Here is a 27,833-nt window from a genome sequence, read left to right on the forward strand (position 1 = left end):
ATCCCTCCTTAGTCATCTCTTTTCTAAGATGTACAGTCCCAGTCTTTTTAATCTCTTCTCATATGGAGCTGTTCCATACCCCTAATAATTTTTGTTGCTCTTCTCTGTACTTTTTCCAATTCTGATATATCTTTTTTGGGAGGGGGTGACCAGAACTGCATACAGTATTCAAGGTGTCGGTGTACCATTTTGAATTCAGAGCTCAAAAGCTTGTCTCTGTCACTAACAGAAGTTGATCCAATAAAAGATACTACCTCACATACCTTGTCTCTCTGATATCTGGGGACCAACATGTCTATAACAACCCTGCAAGCAATCTTTATATTGTATTCTTTTGGACTTTTTTTCTTTGTGATAAACAGGGCCTTTTGGACAATGGTGAACCAAGCAACTGCTGAAATATCCTCCATTTTCACGCAGGGTTCTATTAGAGGGCACATGAAAGAGAAGAAGGATAGAGCTTTAAAAGCTGCAAAACTGAATGCCTGTCTTGTGTCTAAAATCAAAACTAAAATAATAAGTGAGTGTAATTACTTTAAAGTAAACTGTTACAGCAATTTAATCCATATACTGTGTGCACCATTGAAGTAAATGGGGTGATGGATGTGCTTAATGTTTGCTAAATTGCCTAAATAAAGAGGATTATCTATAATATTAAGGTTGAGAATTGAAAGATGGTCTTGTGACTAAAACATGTTACTTGGAATGACAATTATTGTCATTGTCAGATTTTCTGTCCTTGACCTTTGGCAAGTCAGCTAGGCCAAACCTTTTAAAATTTCAGATACCTCAGTGGTAGAGATCACTTGATCATTACCTGTTAGGTTCACTCCCTCTGGGGCACCTGGCATTGGCCACTGTTGGCAGACAGCATACTGGGCTGGATGGACCTTTGGTCTGACCCCAGTATGGCCATTCTTATGTTCTTATGTAGCTGTGGTTGTTCAACATGTCTACAGTCAAGATGTAGTTATCTCATATTGGCCACCAAAATTAGTGGATTTTTTAAAAATGTTGACATTAAATTCTGTGTGCCTCACTTTTCCTCATCTGCAAAATGTGATGGGTTGTAAATAAGTCATGGGGCCATATATTGAATGATGAGGATAACCAAAACTCTTGAACAACTGCATCATTCTCTGAGCAGTATCTGTCCTATGCACTGAATGAGTCAAGAATAGCATCATTTTACAGACTCCATAGCTAAACACATAGTTTTGGCACGTTCTTTATGAGAGACAATGCAATGAGATTTGTGAATGAGACAGGTTTGTCATGTTAGAAACTTGGGTTCTATTCCCTGCACTGCAACCGCTCAGATCTTCAAATATCTCAGGTTTAAAATGTGGGAAAATCATAAATACTTATCTGTCTCCGAAGGCAGAAGTGTGAGGCCTTGCTTAGTAATGATTCTGAAGGTCACAGAATTAGTAACATAGGTACTGGAAGAAGTGCAACCAGAACTTAAGGTCTTCTTGCTCCCAGCCCAGAACAGTTTTTGTTAGGCCAAAAAGTGATAAAGCAACTGAAAACAAAGGTTTGTAATGTGTCTTAGGCCAACTGTAACCATTGCTACTGCTCCATCAGAACTATGAGTAATGTCATAGACTGTAGCTGAGACAGAGGCAGACTGATTGGAAAAAGCAAAAAGTAGAAAATTATGATTATTTTGTTTCTTTTTACAGACAACTCTTCTATTTTTAAGATATCTTTAAAACATAATAATAAAGCATTGGCTCTGGCTTTGACTCTGGAGAAGGAAAATACTCGGAGGCTGAAGAATGAGAAGATCTTTCTACAGAAAGAAGTAGAGGAGTTGCATTTTTATAATGTTGTGCTTCGTCAAAAATTAAACTGTTTGGTATGCTGTAATTACCATAATACTTAAACCTTCTGAGCAACTAAAAAACAAATATCACATTTTAATGGAAACTTCAGAGAAAATTAGTTTAATTTTTTTAAGTAGAACATTTAAAAATATTTTATCTACAGTAATTATTTAAAATACACAATTGCCAACAGGACAGAAAAAGGTGGGGCTAAATATTATCTCTCAATAAAATTCTTGTTCAGAATTCATTTTTCCTTTATAGGATCACCTCATGCTTCTGACTGATCTGGAACTCAACAACACACCTCTGTGTGAACATTTTAATCCCAGTTTTACTTTTTTATTTTTCAGTAAGCAAATTAATCAAATGTAGAAATTGCTTCTTCCGCTGTCCTGACCATGAAAAGGTTACAAAATGTTTTTACTGTTATTTATGATTTCTTCCTATATAAGGGCTTAACTGTTTAAAAGAGAATTCCATCTTTAAGGTCTCATTTATATTTTTATATACAGAATAAAACTCTCATAGAAATAGAAGCATTTATGAATAACAACCTTTTATCAGCAATTGAAATGAGCAGTTTTTCTGAGGTAAGTGTCTTTTGTTTGAATATTTACAATGTTGTAAATAAAAGGGGGTAAGGCTATCGTGTCTGCTGCTTAGTCTTATAGTCCATACTATTTAACTTTTGACCACGGGTAAAATTTCCAAAAGCCCTAAGACCCATTGATCTTCAATGGAATGTAGGCTTCTAAGTCATTTAGGCACTTTTGAAAATTTTACCCCAAGTGTTTAGATTTTGGGATGAAATCCTGACCCCAGTGAAGTCAATGGGAGTTTTGTAATTGATTTCAAAGAAGCCAGGATTTCACCCTTTGTATTTCAAGAACCTAGTTCTAAAGTTACTTAGCTACTTATCCTGATGAAGCCACATTGTGCAAAAGTGCTGTTGGTAAATTAACAGGTGGCAGTCTTCCTCAGAGAGCTAGTACTATTCTAACCTCCTATGATGTTAGAGGGAATTTTGCTGTGGGGGATTCTCCTCTTTTAGATGAGACCTCTGCCTGAAAAAGGAGGTATGAGCCCTGGTATCATGGCAGAATTCGAATTTAGGTAATACATTTTGCTTTCCTTTATACCTATATAGTTTCAACACAATATTTTTTCACTTTCTGTTCTAAACTATTGAACACAATTGCTGTGCACTCTTGTATAGCTTCTGCATTTCAGTGATGTATGAAATAATTTCTGCATGTGTATGTGCTTTGGGATTAAAGTAATCTGTAAATATAAAAAAAAAGGTTTGTCTGGACATAAAATATTTTTTTCCTTGAAATAGTTGTATTCTTTTGAAGGAATGTTCTTTAGGCTGTGTGTATGTGTGTGTATATATATATATATATATATATATATATATATCACATATGCAATGGTAATAGCTCTATGATAAACTGCAATATATCATCCACTTTTCATCACCTCACCTGTTCTCTGTCCAATGATTGATTTATCTTGGGACTATGTATAATACTCCAGACCTTTGAGCAGTTTCTAACATGGCTACTTCACTTTTTTTCTTATTTTTAATAGCATATTCAGAATCCTCTTACACTGCCAAGTGGTCAAAGCAGCTGTGTTGATCATCAGTCCAAGAGTTTGTATCATTCAGTTAGGTAATATGGGTCTGTTTCACAAACTGGGTAAGCATGCAAATGTGAAATTCTATTAAAATCTGTCAGGGGCTTTTATAGACCGAATTGCTGCATGCTGTTCTAGAATAAAGAAGAGAGATTTTTTTTGAAAAGGTAATCAGAAAGCTTTTGTGTCTAGTTTGGAAAAAGATTGTTTGAGGCATCAAATTATTAGCAAAATATACAAATAGGCAAAACTGTTGTCTGCATAAATTTGGTCATGTCTCTCTAGCATTTTCTGTTCACTTTTATATATTTATGTGATACATTATACATTATATTTCTCCTTCATGGTAAAACTTCCTCTTTTCAGATCTGTAGGAATGCCAGTGAAGGAACCATTAATTGCAGTACATAATGCAAAACAGCAAGGGAGCCCTTCATTGTGTGAAAAATCAGAAGATCATTGTAACCTCACTTCTGTAGTATCACATGAAATTTGCCCAGCTCAGATCAGTGTTGAATTGTTAGAGTCTGAGAAAAATAACCAAAAGTCAAATGAAATAGATAAAATGGAAACCATCTTTGACTCAAATATATTTTTCAGAGGTATGGTATATTAATTTTTTGTAATCAATTTGTTTTTAGAAATTACTATGTTTAGTATATAAAATAAATTAAATTATGGTGAGATACAGTACATATACATGATAAATAAATAACTGTTCATTTCAGTGGAGACATCTGGGGATTTCATAAGCCTTAATATTTTCTGTCATTTAATTGCAAACAAGGATGCCCATCCACACCTATGCGTGAATCAACAATTGAACACTTTCACTGACTGCAACTGTGGTAATACAACATAAAGAGGTAGATGGTTTTAATTAGCAAAATCCCAGGATATCTAGGGCTTTATAGATCAGAACCAGCAAACTTAAACTCCCCGCAAAACCCAATGTACATCTCAGAGCATTGTTATCATGTCTTCTCGACAAGAAACACTACTTAAATAGAACGGTGCTCCATTCTGCACCAGCTTCAGTTTCCAAATGTTTCTAAGGTGTAGAGCACATTGCAGTAGTCTTATTGTGAAACAGCAAGTTTTTCTTCGAGTGATGGTCCCTATTCTACTGTGGGGTTATGCATGCCCACTATGCACCTGGAGTCAGAGAATTTGAAAGTAGTGTCTGTTGGTCTGCGCATGCACCCTGACTCACCTCATGCCTCCGACTGAAGTGATAAAGGGAGGGGCAGACTAATTGCCTCTTCAGTTCCTCCTCTCCGCCACATGGTCTGGATCCTAACCTTTAGCGTCCTCAGCTCTGATGTCTTTCTGAAAAACAATATTCAGTTGCAAATAGTTCATAGTTTTAATAGTTCTTAATAACTTTTATAGATGTAGTAGTTTTAATAGTTTTTAGTATCTTTTAGAGTTAGATTAGGCAACAGGGAGGATTCCGGACACTCTTCTGTGTACCCCTTCCAGACTGTCATAAATATCAAGGGAAGGGTTACCACCTTTCTGTATACAGTGCTATAAAATCCCTCCTGGCCAGAGGCAAAACCCTTTCACCTGTAAAGGGTTAAGAAGCTAAGATAACCTTGCTGGCACCTGACCAAAATGACCAATGAGGAGACAAGATACTTTCAAAGCTGGAGGTGGGGGGGGGACAAAGGGTCTGTCTGTCTATGAGATGCTTTTGCCGGGATCAGATCAGGAATGCAGCTCAGAACTCCTGTAAAAAGTTAGTAAGTAATCTAGCTAGAAATGCGTTAGATTTCCTTTTGTTTAATGGCTGGTAAAAATAGGCTGTGCTGAATGGAATGTATATTCCTGTTTTTGTGTCTTTTTGTAATTTAAGGTTTTGCCTAGAGGGATTCTCTATGTTTTGAAACTGATTATCCTGTAAGGTATTTACCATCCTGATTTTACAGAGTTGATTCTTCTACCTTTTCTTTAATTAAAATTCTTCTTTTAAGAATCTGATTGTTTTTTCATTGTTCTTAAGATCCAAGGGTTTGGGTCTGTGTTCACCTGTACAAATTGGTGAGGATTCTTACCAAGCCTTCCCCAGGAAAGGGATGTAGGGCATGGGGGGATATTTTGGGGGAAGATGTCTCCAAGTGGGCTATTTCCCTGTTCTTTGTTTAACATGCTTGGTGGTGGCAGCGTAGGGTTCAAGGACAAGGCAAAGTTTGTACCTTGAGGAAGTTTTTAACCTAAGCTGGTAAGAATAAGCTTAGGGGTCTTTCATGCAGGTCCCCACATCTGTACCCTAGAGTTCAGAGTGGGGAAGGAACCTTGACATGGACTATGCCCAGAACTCCGAGCTTCAAACCCTGCATCTCTTACCCATGATCCTTCTCAGTCAGCGATGACTATCAACACTGCCTCTACTGACTGGGAGAAACTCACATCGCAGTTCGGTGTAGTATTTGCCAGGCCTTCCACGGCTCTACCCTGGAAGGGCAGGCACTTCATCTCTGCAGGTATCATGCAGGTGACCATGAGACTCCAATTGGACCCAGGCCGGGGAACACCCCTGTACATCGGCCTGAATCAGCAAGGAGTGCGCCTCCTGCTGCAAAGTCCTATTCCGGTGCTGGAGAATCTACCCTCACAGACCCCAGGGTGGGGCCTAATCAGGAAGTACTCCCAGAAGATTGGGAGTACTTGGGAGATTCAGAACCATTGAAGGAACCACTCCTCCTGTACCACCCTTACCCATTTCCCAGGAGCCCCATACACCCCTGGGACTAACCACCGCCTAACCTGACTAGGAGTCACTGGTACCCCATGCCATGGGGATCTCCATAACCACCTGTTGACCCCTCTTACTGGCCATATTGGGGACCCTTGCACCAGTGCCCTCTTTCATAATCTATCCAATCCTCCGGGGAGTCGCTGCCTGCCTCCCCTCTGAGGGAACCATCAATTTAACCCCAGATCTGATCAAGGAGGAAGAATGCTACACTCCAGTTCTGGCGGTTCCACCAGAACAGGCCGGACAACCATCATCATTGCCGGATGAAGCAGTAACATCGACATCGTTTTTCCCTCTGGATGACTTCGGGCAGTTCCAAGATCTGCTGTGCAGACTCACTGGGGGACTTCAGATTGCGTAGAGGAGATCCAGGACTCCCAACACAAGCTCTAGGACATCCTCCACACCTATGGACGTACAAGAGTAGCCCTACTGATTAATGAGTCCGTACTAGAGCAGGCTAGGACAGTGTGGAACACCCATGCCACTGGCATGTCTACCCCCCTCAAAGGGCAGAGAGACGTTGTTATGTGCTAGCTAAGGGTTCAGAATTCTTATTCTCTCACCAAGCTCCCAACTCATTGTTGGTTCAGGCTGCTTTGGAAAGGTCCAGGCAACAACACCCCAGATCTGCTCCCACAGAGAAGGAGGTAAATACTTAGATCTGTCGGGGAGGAAGGTTTTCTTGTCCTCCAGTCTTCAGTTCAGGATAGCCAGTTATCAAGAGCTATTGGCTAAATATGATTTCCTAAACTATGCTAAGAGGAATTCACCAACAGCCTCCCACAGCAGGATCATACTCATTTCCAAGCTATGATAGAGGAAGGAAAGTTAATATCCTGAACTGCCCTCCAATCTGCAGTCAATGTGGCCTGTCTTCTTCTTGGGCCATGGCAACTGCTATTGTTACCCGCATCCTTTGCTTTGGATCTTGTCTGATTCATGGTGGAGAAGGAATTGAAGAGGCGATCGGTCTGCCCTGCCCTTTATTGCCTCGGTTGGAGACACAAGGCAAACTAGGGTATATGCATGGACCAACAGACACTACTTTCAAATTCTCTGATTCCAGAGGCATGTTGTGCATGTGTAACCACACTGTGGAATATAGATAGGGACCACACATTTTGAAGAGCCTCCAGTTACAGGAAAGTAAACTCATCTACTTCTGACAATAAAGGTTGCATCCTCTCCACCAGATGTAGATATAACCATGTATTCCAGGTCATTGCTGTTGTGCAAGTAGGGCTCAAACTGTACTTTTTAGTTGCAAACTTGGGCAAACAATGGTAGAACAGGATCCCCAAGGACTTCTGTCATATCCTCAAGATCTTTTTCCTCAACATACTATTATCATACTATCATAGTTCAGTCACGTCTGCATTGAGGTTTTTTAGACCATCTATACTTCAGTCTCAACCAGATGTTATCTGTGCTGTTCAGTCATATTATCTGGGCTGAATGAGTGAGAAAGCTGGATGTTATTTGTATGCCAAAATCTTGCACCTTGAGCCTTGAATCTCCTTGACCCTTGTAATTCTGGGAACACACCTGGTTTTGGCACATTTTATGTATTGGTCAATGATCTTCTGTCAATGGATGAAGATCAGATGTCCATACTGATATTATAAGATCTATACTAGTGGTTCTCGACTCAATCAGCACACAGCTGCGGCCCATGTGACATCCTTGGGGCCATACAGGTAGTATATATATTGTATGGATGGGGCCCCCATAACACATAGAGAGATGCATATGCAGCCTGCAATGGTAAAAAGATTGAGAACCAGTTCTCTATGCTGTTGAATAGAAGGGGTAATTATATGGGCAACCCTAACTTGAGAGCCCTTGGAGAGACAGAGCAGTTGCCAATAACTATCCATTGTGATATCTCCAAGAGAAAAAGAATAAAGTCACACTAAAGCAGCATCATTGTTCCACTAGAATTCAAAAGTTAGTCAGCAGCACCTCATGATTGGCACTGTGGAAGGCTGTTGATAGATCCTGCGGGAGAGTGGTATACTATATATGGTACAGTATACTATGTATAAAGTATAGTACAACACTTCACCTAAAATGGGCATCTGCATATTTCTGGTGCAAACTTCAATAATCCATGCTAGTCTGAAAGCTATAAGTAAGTGTGAAATGCACATTTTGGATACTTTTATTTCTTTTTTAAAGACACTGACTTTCACTTGCTTTGGTTGCAGAAAATCAGCCATGTACATTACTAAGCTCCAGTAGTGCCCTCATGTCTGATCTGGATAATGTGCCATCTGTGAGACAGTCTGAAGAGTTTACAAAACCACATGATAGTCCATTACCATTCTGTGGAAATGTGAGTGAAAGGAAAAAACATGTAACATCTTGTAGATCAAACGCTCACGCAGGTATAGTAGATTTTAATAAAAAAGTGACCCCAAGTAATATGTCATATTGGAGCATTGACAGGGACGACACCACCAATGAAATGAGTTTGCAAGCAAAACTAAATGTGTTGTCTCATCCTGGTTCACCACTTCAACCTAGCAATGAATTTAAGACAAATTCAAATGAGGTGCATTTTGGTAACCAGCTAAAGCCTGAGGAAACTGTTTATGATACTGAAATGGAACTGACTGCCAGTGATGTGGGTAAGATACTCACAATTACATCAAAAGCCAAAAATAAAAGGAATAGTAATGCCAAAACTGATAAAATTTCAGCAAATTTGAGAAAAGTGAGGTATTCAAACAAAGGAAAAAAAGATAAAGAGAAAATTAAAAGCTATCCTAAAGGCAGTTTAGATTTTCATAGTGAAAAAAGGCACAAAAATACTGAAAAGATTATAGATTCAAACACTAGTGAATCAGACACTCCAAAGTTTCAGTTGGAAGCAGAACAAGTGGCTAAAAAGAATGCTTTGGGAGAGCTGAAACTACAAAGGACCAATAAACGTGACGTACAGAATTCCCAATACAATGATAAAGCTACCAGAAAGACAAATCTAGTTAATTTAGCAAGCCCAAGTAAACAACAAAAAAATTATTTACAACATAAAATAAATAAACAAACTCTCTCAGAAAGATTAGAAAATATGGACAAGTTCCAAAACCCAGATTCTAGCTCATCTAAGAGCAAGGCCCCATCAAAAGATTATTGTACTAAAAGTGTGCCATCTATAGAAAACCACATCTCCAGTGTATTGTCTTTACAGCAGGACTTAGTGGATGTAAATGAGAAACATATCAAAATAAAAAGAAATGGCAAGACTTTCCAAATTCCTTCTACAATAAGCAAAACAAATTACCGTAGAGAGGAAATTGGGGAGCATTCAGCAAGTAGTTCAAAATGGCCTGGAGCATGCAAACCTGATTGCAAGACAAAACACCGGAAGAGTGAATGTCACACAGAAGATAATTACAATGACAGGAGAGAAACACAGACTTCTCGTCACTGTGTAGATATAAAAAAAATAGAACGAAAGAGTAATAAGGTTTCACTGGGCAGTTCAAAGTATGTATTGGCAAAAGCTAGCCTGAAAACTAACATACAGCCAGAAGATTTTACACAGTGCACACTCTCTGTAAGACAAGAGTTAAAAAATGAGGCCATGTTGCACACTGAGATTGTTCATGGAAACAAAACTGCAAATACTCAGCAAATTCAGGGAATTTTAGATATTAAGAGCAGTTTAACTGTAAACAAACAGTGGGCTAGATCTTCCATGAAGAAGGTGGATGAATATAATGTTCATATGTTAAAGAAAGGGGTAGACCGTATATCAAAGGCAAATAAAAAGACTTGTGTTGTCATTTATCCAGATAATGAGATTAAAAGCAATGAGAGACTTATTTCTGAAACCAGGCTAGAAGAATGTGACATCAGGCAAGTTGACCAGGTGGAACAGAATATTTTAGATGACCAAAAGGTCAGAACAGGGAGAGATCCCTTCATGAACAAGTTGATCAATAAATCAGTATTAACAAACATTATAATTGAAGAACCATGCCTTTTAAAATTCTCACCTGTGACCTGTTCTAAGGATATGCCATTTAATTCATGCAACTTTTTGCAAGAGGGTCTCCCACACATGGATCCTTCTGCTTTTGACTACCATAAAATTTCAGAAAACTTCCCTGTACTGAAGAACTCTGAAATCTTTGAAAAAACTAACTATGAGAAAGTATTGTGTGCTAATAGAGCAAAGAAGATGGAGACAGATTTTAAAGGGTCTTGCCGAAAACTCTCAAGAACAGGCAGTGGTAAGTATTCGAGTAGAGAAAGAGATAAGGACATTTTTTCAGCGTTTCTCAAATGCGGCCATCGTGGCCACATGTGGCCACCAGGGGCTTTTCTTGCAGCTACAGCTTCCTGGGCTGTGATGGGCAGGGGGTGCAGAGGAAGGCAAAGTAGAGCCCACTCTGCCTCTGTTGCTCCTAGATGCTGGGGCCAGCAGCAGGGATTGGGCCCTGCCCCCCTCTGAAGACACCTGAGGCACAATGCTGGAGGAGCAGGCAGCCAGTGGGTGGTGGGGCTCAGGCTTTGGGCTTCAGCCCTGGGGTGGCAGGGCAGCAGGCTTTGGGCTCCAGCCCTGGACTCTGGCTGCGCAGTGGCAGGCCCCAGGCTCCGGCCACATGGCTCCAGGCTCCATCCATGTACCCCATCCTCTGGCCATGGGGCTTCAGGCTCTGGCCATGGGGCTTCAGGCTCCAGCCTCCCACCCCCATGGTCCCCACTGCCTCCCCTAGTCCCCACTGCCTCCTCCAGCCCTCCATCCAGGGCTTAATATGTCCCCATCTTGCCAGGGCTGAGTAAATCTGCTGTGAAAAGTGATATTAACAAACATACAAGAATCACTTTTCACAGCAGACTTACTAGCTAGCAATAAATAATTTACAATGATTTGGACGTATATATGTGCATATTTATTTGGTTTTCCTAAAGCTAATCAAGTATTTTAGGAAAAAGTTTGAGAGCTGCCACCAGCAAGAGTTGGTGGCCGCACTCTGAGGCCACCAAAAAAATTGTCCTGAGAAGCCCTGTGATTGTGTAATGCCTTGTACAAAAGAAAGGTAACTTCTTTTAGTATTGCCTGTATAGATCCCCACTCTTAGTCATAAATTTCCAAGCACCATCAAAGCTAAGTAATGCAGGAGTAGAATTGGAAGGACCCACTGAGGGGTTTTTCTTCAGTTACAGTAGCTAATATTCTTATTGGTTTATAATATATCATAGAATCATAGACTCATAGAATATCAGGGTTGGAAGGGACCCCAGAAGGTCATCTAGTCCAACCCCCTGCTCAAAGCAGGACCAAGTCCCAGTTAAATCATCCCAGCCAGGGCTTTGTCAAGCCTGACCTTAAAAACCTCTAAGGAAGGAGATTCTACCACCTCCCTAGGTAACGCATTCCAGTGTTTCACCACCCTCTTAGTGAAAAAGTTTTTCCTAATATCCAATCTAAACCTCCCCCATTGCAACTTGAGACCATTACTCCTCGTTCTGTCATCTGCTACCATTGAGAACAGTCTAGAGCCATCCTCTTTGAAACCCCCTTTCAGGTAGTTGAAAGCAGCTATCAAATCCCCCCTCATTCTTCTCTTCTGCAGACTAAACAATCCCAGCTCCCTCAGCCTCTCCTCATAAGTCATGTGCTCTAGACCCCTAATCATTTTTGTTGCCCTTCGTTGTACTCTTTCCAATTTATCCACATCCTTCCTGTAGTGTGGGGCCCAAAACTGGACACAGTACTCCAGATGAGGCCTCACCAGTGTCGAATAGAGGGGAACGATCACGTCCCTCGATCTGCTCGCTATGCCCCTACTTATACATCCCAAAATGCCATTGGCCTTCTTGGCAACAAGGGCACACTGCTGACTCATATCCAGCTTCTCGTCCACTGTCACCCCTAGGTCCTTTTCCGCAGAACTGCTGCCGAGCCATTCGGTCCCTAGTCTGTAGCGGTGCATTGGATTCTTCCATCCTAAGTGCAGGACCCTGCACTTATCCTTATTGAACCTCATTAGATTTCTTTTGGCCCAATCCCACAATCATGTTTAGCCCAAGGAACTCTAACTTGTTTACAGTCTCAGAGAATCAACCATAATCAGTGCCTCTACTATCTTTGCAATGAACATGATAGAATTACACTGAAAGATTTGATCTTGAATATTTAAAATGGAACAGTTCAGGAGGGCAAGCTGCCATCTATTTCACTGCTGTATAAGGGGCAAATAACAGTTTAAAGGTTAATTAGACTCGTCTTGAAAATGGACAATAGAGCCAAGAGTATTTTCCATTTACTGCTATTACAGTTCCCACCAGTATGAAATTTCTTTAAGAATACCCTAACTTCAACATGAATTCTGAGAACTTTGCAAAGAATACCTTGTTCAGAACTTCTCTGATATCTGTCTATAAGGATACTTTGAAGTACCAGCCTATTTTCTAATATTCTTTACAGAAAAGAAGTTTAAACTTTTCAATAGTCTGGAAGGAATACTGAAATTGCTTACAATATATAGTCTCATTATACTGTTATATTTCTGCATTACAGGAGATAGAGTCATATAATGGAACTATCTGTGCCAATATTTAAACATGCTACAATGTTTAGCTTGAAGATCTCAGAGCATAAGTGTGCCTATATAGTTGAGGTCTATCTTGTATAGATATGTTCAAAGGGCACTTGGCATACCTAGCAGCTCTGACTCATACATGTGGTTTTTTTTTTTAAATAAAAATGCACCCCTTATCAGAGTCTCTGCAAATGTTACAGTTTAAACAAATTATGCTAATCATTGTTGAACTAGTTAGACTTCATAAATCAGGAATAAACATAACATCAATACTTCCTAGTTCTACTTCTTTGTTCAATAGTCTTAGAAAACAGATGGGCTTTCCCCATGCACTGACGGTCAGCAACCTTAATTTATGTTGGACTGATAATGACTGAATTCCTGAGTAGACAGTATATCTACTTTAAATTACATCCAGACGTGAGTAGGAAGCCAGTACAGTTTTTAACGTAATAATGCAAGATGTTTTCTTGTTCAAGACCACTCAGAAGGCAGCTCAGATTTATCTAAAACAGTTTATCTAGGCAAGACTTTCTCATGGTCATCAGACAGAACAAGCTAGATCCTGGAGCAGTATCTTTGATGCTACATAAACTTCCACCAGAACAACTAACTGGTCCTCGATGCTACCTCAGGAAGAGCTTTCATACAATAACACAGAACACGCAGCAAAACCCTTTTTTTTTTCAAATTGTGGGTTCCACCATCAGTTCTACCACAACTTCCAGCAGCCCTGGACTGGATACACCAAACCCAAGTGACCTAAAAGTGCAGCTTGGAAGATGCCAAGAAAAGTTATAAACAATATGCAGACCATCAATGATAGGAGTGATAGGCCAGAGGGTATGGCTGTAGATGAAGCACTTATACATGGACAGGCCATCCCACAAATTGGACTACCAGTTCCTTGGCCCCTCCTGAGTTCACTGGTAAATTAACTCAGTCACCTTTGAATTTGACTTACCCTGTTTCCTCTTAATACACCATTTTCATATGCAACTCCTGAAAGCCATTCCCTCATCACTCCCAACCACTCCCCTTGTCAGTATGTGTTCAAGACCTCAGTGAGTATATTGTCCACAAGATACTTGATGCCAGAATCAGACAAGGCAAACTCTGGTATCTCATGGATTGGGAAGGTTACCCTTTGTTTGACCCCTGACTCCATCTCCAGCTTCAACCCTTGGCTTCACTCCTGCCTCTGACTCCATCTTTGACCCCTGGTTCTAGTTCCTCGTTCCCAATTCCAACCACTGTGCCTGACCACTTACACCCCAGTGCTTACAAACAGGAGCTATGTGAACCCTGACCTCAAACTGCAGGAAGTGATTATCAAGTAACAATTTTTACTCCTGCCCCAATCTGAGTTCTAAAGCAAGATATAAGATGTACCCATCTACATGCATTGAGTCTGAAACCACAGAGGAGGCGCAGAAGCGTTCAGTGTGTTTCTCAGTTCTCGCAAGAGTTTAGAGAATCTCTACATTATTTCAACTTGGATTCCTCTATATGCTAAATCATTTTAGGGATTTTAGAGGAAATATGATGTATGGTGAAGATCTTTGAAACTTTAATAAGGAAATGTAAATCATTTCAGTATTTCTCCCAAATTATTAAAAGTGTTTGACCTTCTGATTCCAAATTCAAGTGGCTGTTGAAAAGATTGAATGGCATTCTGAAATGTCCTTAGTAAACTCAGAAGGCCAAAAGGAAGCTCAAATGATAAAATAATTTTCCTACCAAAGCTGTCTAATTTTTTGATACAATACTTATGTTTCCCTATTATATGCTTTATGGCAGGAAGGGAACTGAGAAATTTCCCAAATTCTCTAGGTCTCTCCACAATTTAAGAATATGTGACTCAATTCATCATTTTGCTATGGCCCCTTTCTGTAGCTCTGTGGACGTGTATGAGCATTACAGTTAGCAGATGCTGCATCCAGGGAATTCCCTTGGCAATAGGGGGAGTCTCCACATGGTGATTCTATGCCATCCCTCTGCATCCCCAGGCATTTGAGGCCATGAGTGTAGCACAGCTGTACCCTGGCAATTCCCAACTGCTACAACAGCCTCTTGGGGTCATAGGAAGCCAACCCAACCCAATTTACAGCAGCCCTGAGGCTTTTTCTAGCCTGCTAGCCCTCAACTGGCTCCAGAATATTTCTGTATCCCTATCCATCAGTCCTGTGCTGAATGGAACTTGAATTCACTGAGAATCAGGTCCATGTGATGCCAAAGTAGGAACTGTACCCAGAGAACTTCAGTTAACAAATATTAGCTTTCAGGTGTTTTTAAAAGGTTTAATCAGTGATTCAGAAATTATTTTAAATGGAAGATGGAAGCATAACTGTATTTACAGGTAGAAAGGCCCTCCAAAATCAGACAAATACCAGTTTATACTCCCACAGTTCCTTGCCTAAACTTCAGAATATTTTAGAAGAAAACTCAACAACACCAGCTAGACGGAGACGAGCCATAGTTTGCTACAAAGAACCCAAAATAAGCAGGTCGGTATAAGTAAAGTATTTGTTTTTCTTTCAGCAAATTATTATTGCATTAGTGTTATTGAAATATCCCTATCAGATATCTCTCTGGTTTATTTCTTGACATGCATGTCATATCTAAAATGGTCTGGGACGCTGTACTGAATAGCTAGATTGGTAATGTTTAAACTCCCAAGTTAGTATTTTAATTGAAGAGTTAACGACCCTGATTCATTCCTGTGTTACTTCACTTTTATGCTGGTGTAACTCACTGAAGTCAGTGTAGTTTTGCCAACATAAAACTGGAGTAATGTAGCAGAGAATAAGGCCCTATGTTTCCAACAGTTAGTAATAGGGTGTGTACACACATAGGTGAAGATACCTAACATTTGGACTTTAAGTATTCATTAAGAAGGATAGCATTTTAAAGTATATCAAGAGTAGATTGTGTGCTGACATGACTTCTTGGTGAACAAGAATTGCAAAGCGTTTTTCCTTTTATTCCTATTGAACTTAGATTTTTTTTCAGAATATATAGTAGTGTTTTGAGTTTAGTTTTACCCTTTAACCATCTCCAGTGCTCCTTTTATGTCCAATCTTACATTTGCTGCTTTTGGAAATCTGATCTCTCAGCTAGCTCATGTTTAATTAGCTAATTATTTGATGCTTCATCTTCCCATCTCTTCTATTGTACTACCCAAGATCGTTTTGTAAGAATATCCATCTTTTATGTAAGGATTAAGGCTGCATAAGAGCAGGTCACTTTGGGTTGATTGTAACATGACTTAGATGATGCTAATAAGGCTGAAGTCCCAGTGGTTTTAACTATAGTAGAAGTGCAGTGAGTCTTGGGGCATTGATGGCCAAAACATCACTGCTATTTTGAAATGTAATTTATATATAAAAACAATTAAAATGTGTCTGTGTATTTACTAAACAGGATAGATCTGTGGGCACTCTCTCTGATACTCATTCAAAGGACTGCCTGGGCTGGTCTACACTACATAGTTACAGGTTTCAGAGTAGCTGCCATGTTAGTCTGTATCCACAAAAAGAAAAGGACTACTTGTGGCACCTTAGAGACTAACAAATTTATTTGAGCATAAGCTTTTGTGAGCTACAGCTCACTTTATCGGATGCATTCAGTGGATCTGATCCACTGAATGCATCCGATAAAGTGAGCTGTAGCTCACAAAAGCTTATGCTCAAATAAATTTGTTAGTCTCTAAGGTGCCACAAGTACTCCTTTTCTTCTTAATACATAGTTAAGTCGATATAAGACAGCTTATGTTGACCTAATTATGCTATTGTCTACACTACAGCCTTCCTCCCACCGATGTAAGTGCCCTACTACACCAACGTAATAACTCCACCTCCATGAGAGGCATAAGGCTTATGTCAGTGTAGTTAGGATGATACAGTGTCTGTGTAGGCACTGTGTCCCTTACATCCACTGTCTTGTCAATTTCACAGCAGGAGCCTTGAAATTGACAAGAAAGTCCTGGCTACCCTGGAGAGCTAGGGGGCTTCAAACCAGGCTCTGGGCTGGGACTTGGGGCGAGAAGCTGAGACGTCTTTGGATCCGGCTCCAGGCAAGAAGTCTGAGAGGCCCCCGCCTGCTCTCTGCCAGGAGGTGGGCAGCCTTGTCAATTTGATGGCTGGGTGACAAGGCTTTGCGCTTCCTCTTCCTCCTGGCAGGGAATGGGGAAGAAAAACCTCCGGTGGCTTCCCCTGCTCCCAGTGGAGAACACACAGCAGGGGTGGGAGGGAAAGGGCAGCTCACCAGAGCCTGTGGGGCAGCCAGGCTCCTGGCAGGGAGCTGCCACCAAAGCTGAGAGGCTAGGCTCTCAGCTCCCCACACTGTCCTTCTTAGGTTGATGGAAGTGCTCCTGGTGAGGACATGCACCACAGACCCAAGGAGGGTAGTATGGACATGAACCACCACAGTAATTACTGCAGTGGCTGTAAGTCAACCTAATATACGTTGACTTACCTTTCTAGTGTAGACATACCGTGTATCAATCATTCTGTTGCAGCAAAAGAGCCCTCACAATGGCAATACAGCCTTGTTCCAGTTTTTCTAAAAAAGGAAGTGACATCCAGCTAAACAGTGGGATAGAAGAGCCCAGATAAGATAAGTCCAAAGAAAGACCACACATCTCACCTTTTTCATAACTTAATGCAAAACATGTTTTTAGATTTAGCCTTCCCCCAGTAAGTTGTTCACACACTCCCTCATACATGAACATAATTAAATAAAAAGAACCTCCTAAATTAATCAAGCTATTTCTCCTACAGTCTGGGAAGCAAAAAAGAAAAATATTATTTCTACATTTAAATACTTGGAAATTGCTCAGATGCTAAGATGATGTGTGCCATATAGATACATATGTACTAAAGTTTTGAGGGTTATCAATTTCTAAAGTAATTTTTGTTTGTACACTGGAATTTCAGAAATGCGTGCTTTCCATAAAACCTCTGGGCAACTTCAGTGCACCAAGCCCTAACTGTTGTTTACCATTTTAAGGGTTGTGATATAACCTCTCATTATTTAAATGTTATTAATATTTTAATTTTTTCTTTTCTACAGTAAATTGAGGCGTGGGGATCAGTTTACAGATATGGAATTTTTGAATTCCCCAGTCTTCAAAGTTAAAAATAAAAGAAGTTTCAAAAGTAAATCAAAACTAATCTGAGGAAGACAAGCAAGAAGAGAACTGCCTTTAAGAATAATACAAATTTTAAAATATATAATATCATTTTTTTCAAAATTGGGTAAATCTTCCTTACTGTTCTTTTGTTTAACTAAGTTTGTTCTGCTTACCTTCCAAAGTGGAGTTTTTTGTGACTGAAGTCCTGATCTTACACTCCTTAGGCAGAATACCTCCCTGAGTAAGGCAAGCAGGATTAGAGACCCCACATTTGTGTTATGAACTTTTGCTCAATAACTTTAATCTGTTTCAAGATTGCATACCATCTTTAAATTTTAAAAAAAGTTGGAAGTTTTATTAAGAATAACAAATCACTAGATTTTGGGGGGAAATCCATTGTGGAGTTTTCTCTATACTAAGCAGATTTTTTTTCTCATTCTGACACAGGCATCACAGACTAAATCTGGTGGAGACAGTCTCATGCATTCTTTTTTTTAATTACAAAATTATAATCCTTTCATAAAACATAGAGCAAAACAAAATGTGATGGAGTTCCTTGACTTTTGTGGATTTGTTGGAATCTTGATGAAATTTTTAATGAATTGTGTTGTATTGTTTTAGATTGAATTTCCCTTTTTCTGTGATGGAAAGAGTTGTGAAAAGCATATACAAAAAATATACTCTTTCACTCGAAGATTTTCCACTTGTTTTCCTTTCTTAGTTCATAATTGCAAAAGTCCTTGGTCCTCCAATTTTTTTATTTATTCATTATTTAATTATTTTTTTAAAAATGTATTAACAGATGAGTGAGATACAAAGCTTGGGAGAGTTGCTAGAAAAGGCTTGAAGACTTTGTAAGAAGCTCTATGTGTCATACTAAAACAACAAGGAGTCTGGTGGCACCTTAAAGACTAACAGATTTAGTTGAGCATAAGCTTTCATGGGTAAAAACCCCACTTTTTCAGATGCATGGAGTGAAAATTACAGATGCAAACATAAATATACTGACACGTGAAGGGAAGGGAGTTACCTCACAAGTGGAGAACCAGTGTTGACAGGGTCAATTTGATCAGGGTGGATGTAGTCCACTCCCAATAATAGATGAGGTGGTATCAATTCCAGGAGAGGCAAAGCTGCTTCTGTAATGAGCCAGCCATTCCCAGTCCCTATTCAAGCCCAAATTAATGGTGTTACATTTGCAAATGAATTTTAGTTCTGCTGTTTCTCTTTGAAGTCTGTTTCTGAAGTTTTTTTGTTCAAATATAGCTAATTTCAAATCTGTTATAGAATGTCCAGGAAGATTGAAGTGTTCTCCTACTGGCTTTTGTGTATTACCACTCCTGATGTCCGATTTGTGTCCATTTATTCTTTTATGTAGGGACTGTCCGGTTTGGCCAATGTACATGACAGAGGGGCATTGCTGGCACATGATGGCATATATAACATTAATAGACGTGCAGGTGAATGAGCTCTGATGGTGTGGCTGATGTGGTTGGGTCCTCTGATGGTGTTGCTAGAGTAGATATGGGGACAGAGTAGGCAACGAGGTTTGCTACAGGGATTGGTTTCTGGGTTAGTGTTTCTGTGGTGTGGTGTGTAGATGCTGGTGAGTATTTGCTTCAGGTTGGGGGGCTATCTATAACTGAGGACTGGCCTGTCTCCCAAGGTCTGGGAGAGTGAGGGATCATTTTCCAGGATAGGTTGTAGATCAGTATGTATCATACTGTTATTTAGCACTGACAGTATTCTTGGGGCTTTACAGTTCACAAAACTAAAAACACCATTCTCTTCCCCTGCAATCAGATCCATGCATGTGTACCCCTGAGAAGCCTCATTGACTTCAGTGGGGCACTGCATCAGCGCAAGAGTCTGCACACACAAATTTGACTGTAGAATCTAGGGCCTTAGAGGGATTTTTCCCCCTCATAATTATTGTAAACGTACTTCTTGAGAAAAGAAGGTTTAAATATATATGCAAAACTTGGAGCTCTGTGTGATGGGTTCGATCACAGAGACCTCCTTGGGACTGTCACCTGGTGTGCTGAGACTACCTCTGAGCCCGTTTTCCCTGCCAGCTTGGGACTCTAGAACCCTGTCTTGTTGAGCCAGATACACTAATCTGCTACAACACAGACTCAGGGTCTGACCCATGCCCCCAAAGCTGCAGACTTAACTGAAAACGGCTTAGCAAGTGCTCCTGTCTCTAGCACCCAGACATCCAATTCCCAATGGGATCCAAACCCCAAATAAATCCATTTTACTCTGTATAAAGCATATACAGGGTAAACTCATAAATTGTCCGCCCTCTATAACACTGATAGAGAGATATGCACAGCTGTTTGCTCTCCCAGGTATTAATTGCTTACTTTGGGTTAATAAGCAAAAGTAATTTTATTCAGTATAAAAAAGTAGGATTTAAGTGGTTCCAAGTAAAAACAGACAGAACAAAGTAAGTTACCAAGCAAAATAAAACAAAACATGCAAGTCTAAGCCTAATACATTTAAGAAACTGAATACAGGTAATTTCACCCTTACAGATGTTTCAATAAGCTTATTTTCACTCATTTCTAGTCTGGGCCCAGTCCTTTCCCCGGTACAATCCTTGTTCCAGCTCAGGTGGTAGCTAGGGGATTTCTCATGACTGCAGCCTCCTTTGTTCTGTTCCAACCCCTTATATAGCTGTGGCACAAGGCGGGAATCTTTTGTCTCTCTGGGTCTCCATCCCTCCTTCTAAATAAAAAAGCGCCAGATTTAAGATGGATTCCAGTACCAGGTGACATGGTCACATGTCCTGTAAGACCCCAAGCCTTCATTCTTCCTGGCCTGGCTCATAGGAAGGCTTGCAAGTAAACAAAGCCATTTACAACCAATTGTCCTAGTTGATGGGAGCCATCAAGATTCCAAACCACCATTAATGGCCCGAACTTGGCATAATTACAGTAGAACCTTAGAGTTACATTTCATATTTCTAGTTTAGATACAAGAATGATATATTTATACAAACAGAATAACCACACTCAGTAAATTATAAGCTTTGTAATAATACCTTACAAGAGACCTTTTTCATGAAGCATATTCCAGTTACATTGTATTCACATTTATTAGCATATTTTCACAAAATCATATGGAGTGCAACGTCACCCTCTGTACCCAAAATAACTTTTCCCAAGTCTCAGTTCTCTCCCTAACCATAACTACATTGTCATTACCATGTCACTACAGAAAGTGAAATTATTTGTTTTTACTTCCCCCATTGTTAATGTATTTGGTTGTAATTAAAATGTTATATATTATCCTGGGTATGGGAAGAAGGTAATTTTCTAAGCCCTGCTGTTTTTCTCCCATTTTCATTAACTTTTGACCACCAGCTGTAACAGGAGGGTTTTATATAACTTTCTCCAGAACTACCCAATACATGTGAAAGTTTGCCAGAGCAACTTGTTCCATATCACTTTCCTGCATGGCTAAGCACTTTTTCCATGTCACAGGCGAAGGACAAAAGTTGAGTCCCCAAATGTAATTTTATGTGTCAAATGGTTGGGCCATTATGAAATGGACAGGTTTGACAGTCTAACAGAAACTTTTCTCCCCTTCATTGTGATCACAAATGTGCTCACTTAGAGTCTGATCCAGTAGATGCTGACCATCTGCAGGATGCAGTGCACCCTCATCTCCAGATAAGTGCAGCAGGAGTTGAGGATGCACAGCATCTTCCAGGTTTGGGCCCTTTGACACTATCTAGAGATTAAGCCTTGAACCAGGGGAGCTGCACCTCTTTCAAAGCTCCTTCTGCAAAAATATATAATCAAATCAAAAGAAATATAAACCTGTAGTTTATTTTGAATGCCTGGGATTCCCTAACAATTCCTAGGAAGTCATACATAGTTTTCCAATTAAATATAGTATTAAAAATATTCTTTAGGATGTCAGCTAAAGCAATACAGAATACTACTTAACAGAAAAAACAAAGTGAAATGTGGTCTTCATCGTTTGAATCCTTTTAAGAAATGGTGTCTCTTCACTGGATTTTTAAATGGAGTCAAGAGAAGGTTCTTGATAAATATTAAGACATAAGTACAAGGGGCAGGATAAAAAAGTTCTGAGATGGGTTGCTTTACAAAGAATTCATTCAATTTAGGAGATTTGTATTTCATCATAAATAGCAAAAGCCATTCAAATAATTTTGAAACCATTATCACATCTAGCCAAATACTGTTAGAATTTGAGTAATTAAGCATCAAAATAAACTTTAATTATACTCCACCTACTTTATATACAGACTATACTGTTGTTGCCTGGAGCTATACACATTTTTAATATTTTCTTTTGTTACTTTTTTTGCCTTTTCTAGGTATTTCTTTTTGTCTTTGATAAACTTCTGCAGTGAGGCACATCATAGACAAGTACTACAATTTTAAGGAGATATTCTCCTACTCCTAATTTTCTTGGCTTTAAGGATCTTTCTTCCCCCCCCCCATCCATTTTTTCATTATCTGTCAAAAGGGGAAGTTCTGTATATATACTTATCACCATTCATACCATGACTCCAGCTGGGGCTAATACCATGGGGAATAGAAATGATTTTTTCTCTTTAGTCCCTTAAATTAATGGATTCTAATCAGTGGTTAGAGAAATCTGACTCTATTTCTTCAACATAATCAAGTCCTAATAATTCACTTGAGAATATTTTCTCTACAATAGAAACACTTCAAGCTACATTTTATACTATTGGTGTCAAAATTAGACTTCAAAATAAAATCATACATTCAGAACAATATACCACAGCTTTAGAAAAAATTGGTGATGTTGATAAGATTAAGGACTTGCTTATTTGAAAAGACAGAGAAGAAATACTATGTCCCAGCCAGTGGGTTTGCGTACCTTTATTTGCACCACCACCCCTGGGTCCCTGGTAGTGTCGGTGGCAAATGAGTGGGACAGACGGGGCAGCCAAGTGCCACCCCAAAAAATAGAGGTCAAGAGACTTACCTGTTTGGATGTAAGGTTTATTCGACTAGCAGTCTCCAGTTACGTATTATCTCCAACCAGAAGGCCCTGCTGGGGAGGTACAATTTTAATCTTTGGGTCTCATTGTCCAAATTTAAGGACTCCCTGCCACAGAAGTCAAGGGAGGAATTCATGGTCATCCTATAGAAGGGCAAGACTGTGGCCAGGACCTCCCTCCCGTCAGCTCTGGATGTGGCCAACTAAGCAACCAGAATTATGGCATTGGCAGTCACCATGAGGCACTGTGCGTGGCTCCAATCCTCTGGCCTTCCTCACAAAGTTCAGCAGTCCGCCCAGGACCTTCCCTTTGAGGACACCTCCCTGTTCTCTGAACAGGCTGACTTGATGCTTCAAGGATTCAAAGGCTACCCTTCACTCCTTGGGCCTTTACACACCTCGAGCTTCCAGGAAGCACTTTAGGCCCCAGCAGCCTCCCAGATTCATGGCACCTCCCAGGCAGGAGCCCTACAAAAGAAAAGGGAATGGTTATAAGTGATGTCAACCCCACCCTCCTACCTCAGCCTCCCAATCAGGCTCACATAGATACCACGGCGGGACCAATCAGGCCTTTTGATTGACTCCAGATCCACGCCCCCCCCTTTGTTTTGACCACCTGTCACCCTTCAGACCAGTGTGGTCATATATAACATCAGATCATTTGGCACTGAACACAGTAACAGTGGGTTATACCCTCCAATTTTCATCGACCTCTCCCTCCCACCCTCCACTCCTGTTCCTCTTCAGGGACCCTTCTCATAAGCAGCTTCTCACCCAGAAGATGCAAGCCCTCCTACCTGTGGGGGCCGTAGAGGAAGTTCCTCAAGATTTGAGAGAGAAGGGGTTTTACGCCCAATATTTCCTAATTCCTCAGGTCAAGGGGGAGAAGGGGTTACAACCCATCCTGGACCTGTATCACCTCAACAAATATCTCAAGAAACTGTGTCTTTTAAAACCAGGAGAGTCTGGCATGTTAAAATTAAAAAAGGAGAGGTCACAGTGGACCAAAAATTACATAGTAGGGTTTTCACGGGGAGCAGAGAACTTGAAGAAAACTGGGGGGGGAAGGAGTTGTTGTTTCTTTTAACTATTAACAAACTTATCTAAAGGGAAGGGTTAAGCTGGGTTAATCATATGTAATTTTTCTGTCAATAGGGGAAGAAGCTACAACACTGCCCCAACTATCTTCAGCCAAGGATGGTTAAGAAGGAGCTGAGGGAGTCATGCCATGCGCATGCTGAACAGACTCCAGTGATGTCCCAAGATAGCAGCTACACACGTGTGGCCCGACCAGGCGCTGCTATCGAAGATCTCTGATCAGCGGCACCGGGACACACTATCACTTGTAGTGGAGCACCCACAGGGACACATATCTCAAAGAACCTCAGTTACTGCACAAGGTGAGTAACCTTCTCTTCCGCATGGTCTCCCTGGCTTCCATCATTCCCTCCCTGCATCTAGGAGATTGGTACGCTGCCCTTGACTTAAAGGATGCTTATTTCCACATCTTCATCTTCCATGGTCACAGAAGATTTCTCAGGTTTGTAGTGGATCGACACCACTACCAATTCTCTGCTCCGTTCTTTGGCCTATCGGCAGCCCCACAAGTCTTCACGAAGTGGATGGTGGTGGTAGCAGCCTTCCTCAGTCATTGAGGTGTGCAAGTTACGGTCAGTGAGTTATCTCAAGTGCCTATACACAAATGCAAGAAGCCTGGGAAACAAGCAGGGAGAACTGGAAGTCCTGGCACAGTCAAGGAATTATGATGTGATTGGAATAATAGAGACTTGGTGGGATAACTCACATGACTGGAGTACTGTCATGGATGGATATAAACTGTTCAGGAAGGACAGGCAGGGCAGAAAAGGTGAGGGAGTTGCATTGTATGTAAGAGAGCAGTATGACTGCTCAGAGCTCCAGTATGAAACTGCAAAAAAACCTGAGAGTCTCTGGATTAAGTTTAGAAGTGTGAGCAATAAGGGTGATGTCGTGGTGGGAGTCTGCTATAGACCACCGGACCAGGGGGATGAGGTGAACGAGGCTTTCTTCTGGCAACTAACAGAAGTTACTAGATCGCAGGCCCTGGTTCTCATGGGAGACTTCAATCACCCTGATATCTGCTGGGAGAGCAATACAGTGGTGCACAAACAATCCAGGAAATTTTTGGAAAGTGTAGGGGACAATTTCCTGGTGCAAGTGCTGGAGGAACCAACTAGGGGCAGAGCTCTTTTTGACCTGCTGCTCACAAACCAGGAAGAATTAGTAGGGAAGCAAAAGTGGATGGGAACCTGGGAGGCATGAGATGGTCGAGTTCAGAATCCTGACACAAGGAAGGAAGGAGAGCAGCAGAATACGGACCCTGGACTTCAGAAAAGCAGACTTTGACTCTCTCAGGGAACTGATGGGCAGGATCCCCGGGGAGAATAACATGAGGGGGAAAGGAGTCCAGGAGAGTTGGCTGTATTTTAAAGAATCCTTATTGAGGTTACAGGGACAAACCATCCCGATGTGTAGAAAGAATAGTAAATATGGCAGATGACCAGCTTGGCTTAACAGTGAAATCCTTGCTGATCTTAAACACAAAAAAAGAAGCTTACAAGAAGTGGAAAATTGGACAAATGACCAGGGAAGAGTATAAAAATATTGCTCAGGCATGCAGGAGTGAAATCAGGAAGGCCAAATCACACTTGGAGTTGCAGCTAGCAAGAGATGTTAAGAGTAACAAGAAGGGTTTCTTCAGGTATGTTAGCAACAAGAAGACAGTCAAGGCAAGTGTGGGCCCCTTACTGAATGAGGGAGGTAACCTAGTGACAGAGGATGTGGAAAAAGCTAATGTACTCAATGCTTTTTTTGCCTCGGTCTTCACAAACAAGGTCAGCTCCCCGACTACTGCACTGGACAGCACAGCATGGGGAGCAGGTGACCAGCCCTCTGTGGAGAAAGAAGTGGTCTGGGACTATTTAGAAAAGCTGGACAAGCACAAGTCCATGAGGCCGGATGCGCTGCATCTGAGAGTGCTAAAGGAGTTGGCGGATGTGATTGCAGAGCCATTGGCCATTATCTTTGAAAACTCATGGCGATCAGGGGAGGTCCCAGACGACTGGAAAAAGGCTAAAGTAGTGACCATCTTTAAAAAAGGGAAGGAGGAGGATCCGGGGAGCTACAGGCCAGTCAGCCTCACCTCAGTCTCTGGAAAAATCATGGAGCAGGTCCTCAAGGAATCAATTCTGAAGCACTTAGAGGAGAGGAAAGTGATCAGGAACAGTCAGCATGGATTCACCAAGGGCAAGTCATGTCTGACTAATCTAATTGCCTTCTATGACGAGATAACTGGCTCTGTGGATGAGGGGAAAGCAGTGGACGTATTATTCCTTGACTTTAGCAAAGCTTTTGACACGGTATCCCACAGTATTCTTGCTAGCAAGTTAAAGAAGTATGGGCTGGATGAATGGACTATAAGGTGGATAGAAAGCTGGCTAGATTGTCGGGCTCAGCAGGTAGTGATCAATGGCTCCATGTCTAGTTGGCAGCCGGTATCAAGTGGAGTGCCCCAAGGGTTGGACCTGGGGCCAGTTTTGTTCAATATTCTCATTAATGATCTGGAGGATGGCATGGATTGCACCCTCAGCAAGTTTGCAGATGACACTAAACTGGGAGGAGAGGTAGATACGCTGGAGGGTAGGGATAGGATACAGAGGGACCTTGACAAATTAGAGGATTGGGCCAAAAGAAATCTGATGAGGTTCAACCAGGACAAGTGCAGAGTCCTGCACTTAGGACAGAAGAATCCCATGCACTGCTACAGACCAAGGATTGAATGGCTAGGCAGCCGTTCTGCAGAAAAGGACCTAGGGGTTACAGTGACGAGAAGCTGGATATGAGTCAACAGTGTGCCCTTGTTGCCAAGAAGGTCAATGCAATTTTGGGATGTATAAGTAGGGGCATTGCCAGAAGATCGAGGGACATGATCATTCCCCTCTATTCAACATTGGTGAGGAGTACTGTGTCCAGTTTTGGGCCCCACACTACAAGAAGGATGTGAAAAAACTGGAAAACGTTCAGCAGAGGGCAACAAAAATGATTAGGGGACTGGAACACATGACTTATGAGGAGAGGCTGAGGGAACTGGGATTGTTTAGTCTGCGGAAGAAAAGAATGAGTGGGGATTTGATAGCTGCTTTCAACTACCTGAAAGGGGGTTCCAAAGAGGATGGATCTAGACTGTTCCAAGTGGTAGCAGATGGCAGAATGAGGAATAATGATCTCAAGTTGCAGTGGGGGAGATTTAGGTTGGATATTAGGAAAAACTTTTTTCCTAGGAGGGTGGTGAAGCACTGGAATGCATTACCTAGGGAGGTGTTGGAATCTCCTTCCTTAGAAGTTTTTAAGATCAGGCTTTACAAAGCCCTGGCTGGAATGATTTAGTTGGGGATTGGTCCTGCTTTGAGCAAGGGGTTGGACTAGATGACCTCCTGAGGTCCCTTCCAACCCTGATATTTTATGATTCTAAGTCTACCCATATCTCTATGACTCTCTGATCAAAGGTCAGTCGCAGACTCAGGTGCAGCACAGCATCCGTACGGTCCAGGTCACCTTCCAGGCACTGGGTCTGTTGATAAACAAGCAGAAGTCAACTCTGGTCCCAGTTCAGCACCCCACCTTTGGAACCCACTCCTGTTCCTGAGCCAGACCCTGGGGTGGCTGACCCTGGATTAGACACAGGTCAGGAAGTCCCTGAGGAGCCAGTTCCCCCACTAGTCTCCTTGTCCTCCTCCCCAGATGAGGTGGTGGTGGGCACCTCCGCCTCAGGGCTGCCCCCTATAGATAGCCATACCCACCAGGAACTCCTGCGCAGGGTGGCACGGAATATGAACCTGCAGACCGAAGAGGTGGTAGAGTCGTAA

General features: G+C 41.2%; 1 protein-coding gene and 1 long non-coding RNA gene across 2 annotated transcripts; both read left to right on the forward strand.

Moving 5' to 3' along the window:
• Window positions 1-213: 213 nt before the first annotated feature.
• On the forward strand, window positions 214-27,833 carry SGO2 (shugoshin 2). Its single transcript, XM_043504860.1, has 7 exons — window positions 214-520; window positions 1,686-1,861; window positions 2,345-2,422; window positions 2,884-2,945; window positions 8,683-8,950; window positions 17,148-17,238; window positions 27,709-27,833. Exons 1-7 carry the CDS (start codon window positions 292-294, stop codon window positions 27,831-27,833), a joined length of 1,029 nt encoding a protein of 342 aa, XP_043360795.1. The 5' UTR covers window positions 214-291.
• Window positions 3,451-5,084, forward strand: LOC122458176. The gene is made up of 2 exons (XR_006278080.1): window positions 3,451-3,505; window positions 3,837-5,084. It is a non-coding gene; the product is annotated as an uncharacterized LOC122458176 (long non-coding RNA).

The sequence above is a fragment of the Dermochelys coriacea genome, chromosome 11 (assembly GCF_009764565.3).
Source record: "Dermochelys coriacea isolate rDerCor1 chromosome 11, rDerCor1.pri.v4, whole genome shotgun sequence".
Lineage (NCBI taxonomy): Eukaryota > Metazoa > Chordata > Testudines > Dermochelyidae > Dermochelys > Dermochelys coriacea.

Excerpts from the sequence above, each read along its gene's own strand:
- SGO2 (XM_043504860.1), top strand. The coding sequence starts at position 292 with ATGTCTATAACAACCCTGCAAGCAATCTTTATATTGTATTCTTTTGGA. Across the intron at positions 521-1,685 it reads AATCAAAACTAAAATAATAA|ACAACTCTTCTATTTTTAAG; the intron begins GTGAGTGTAATT and ends TTCTTTTTACAG. Across the intron at positions 1,862-2,344 it reads GTCAAAAATTAAACTGTTTG|AATAAAACTCTCATAGAAAT; the intron begins GTATGCTGTAAT and ends TTTTATATACAG.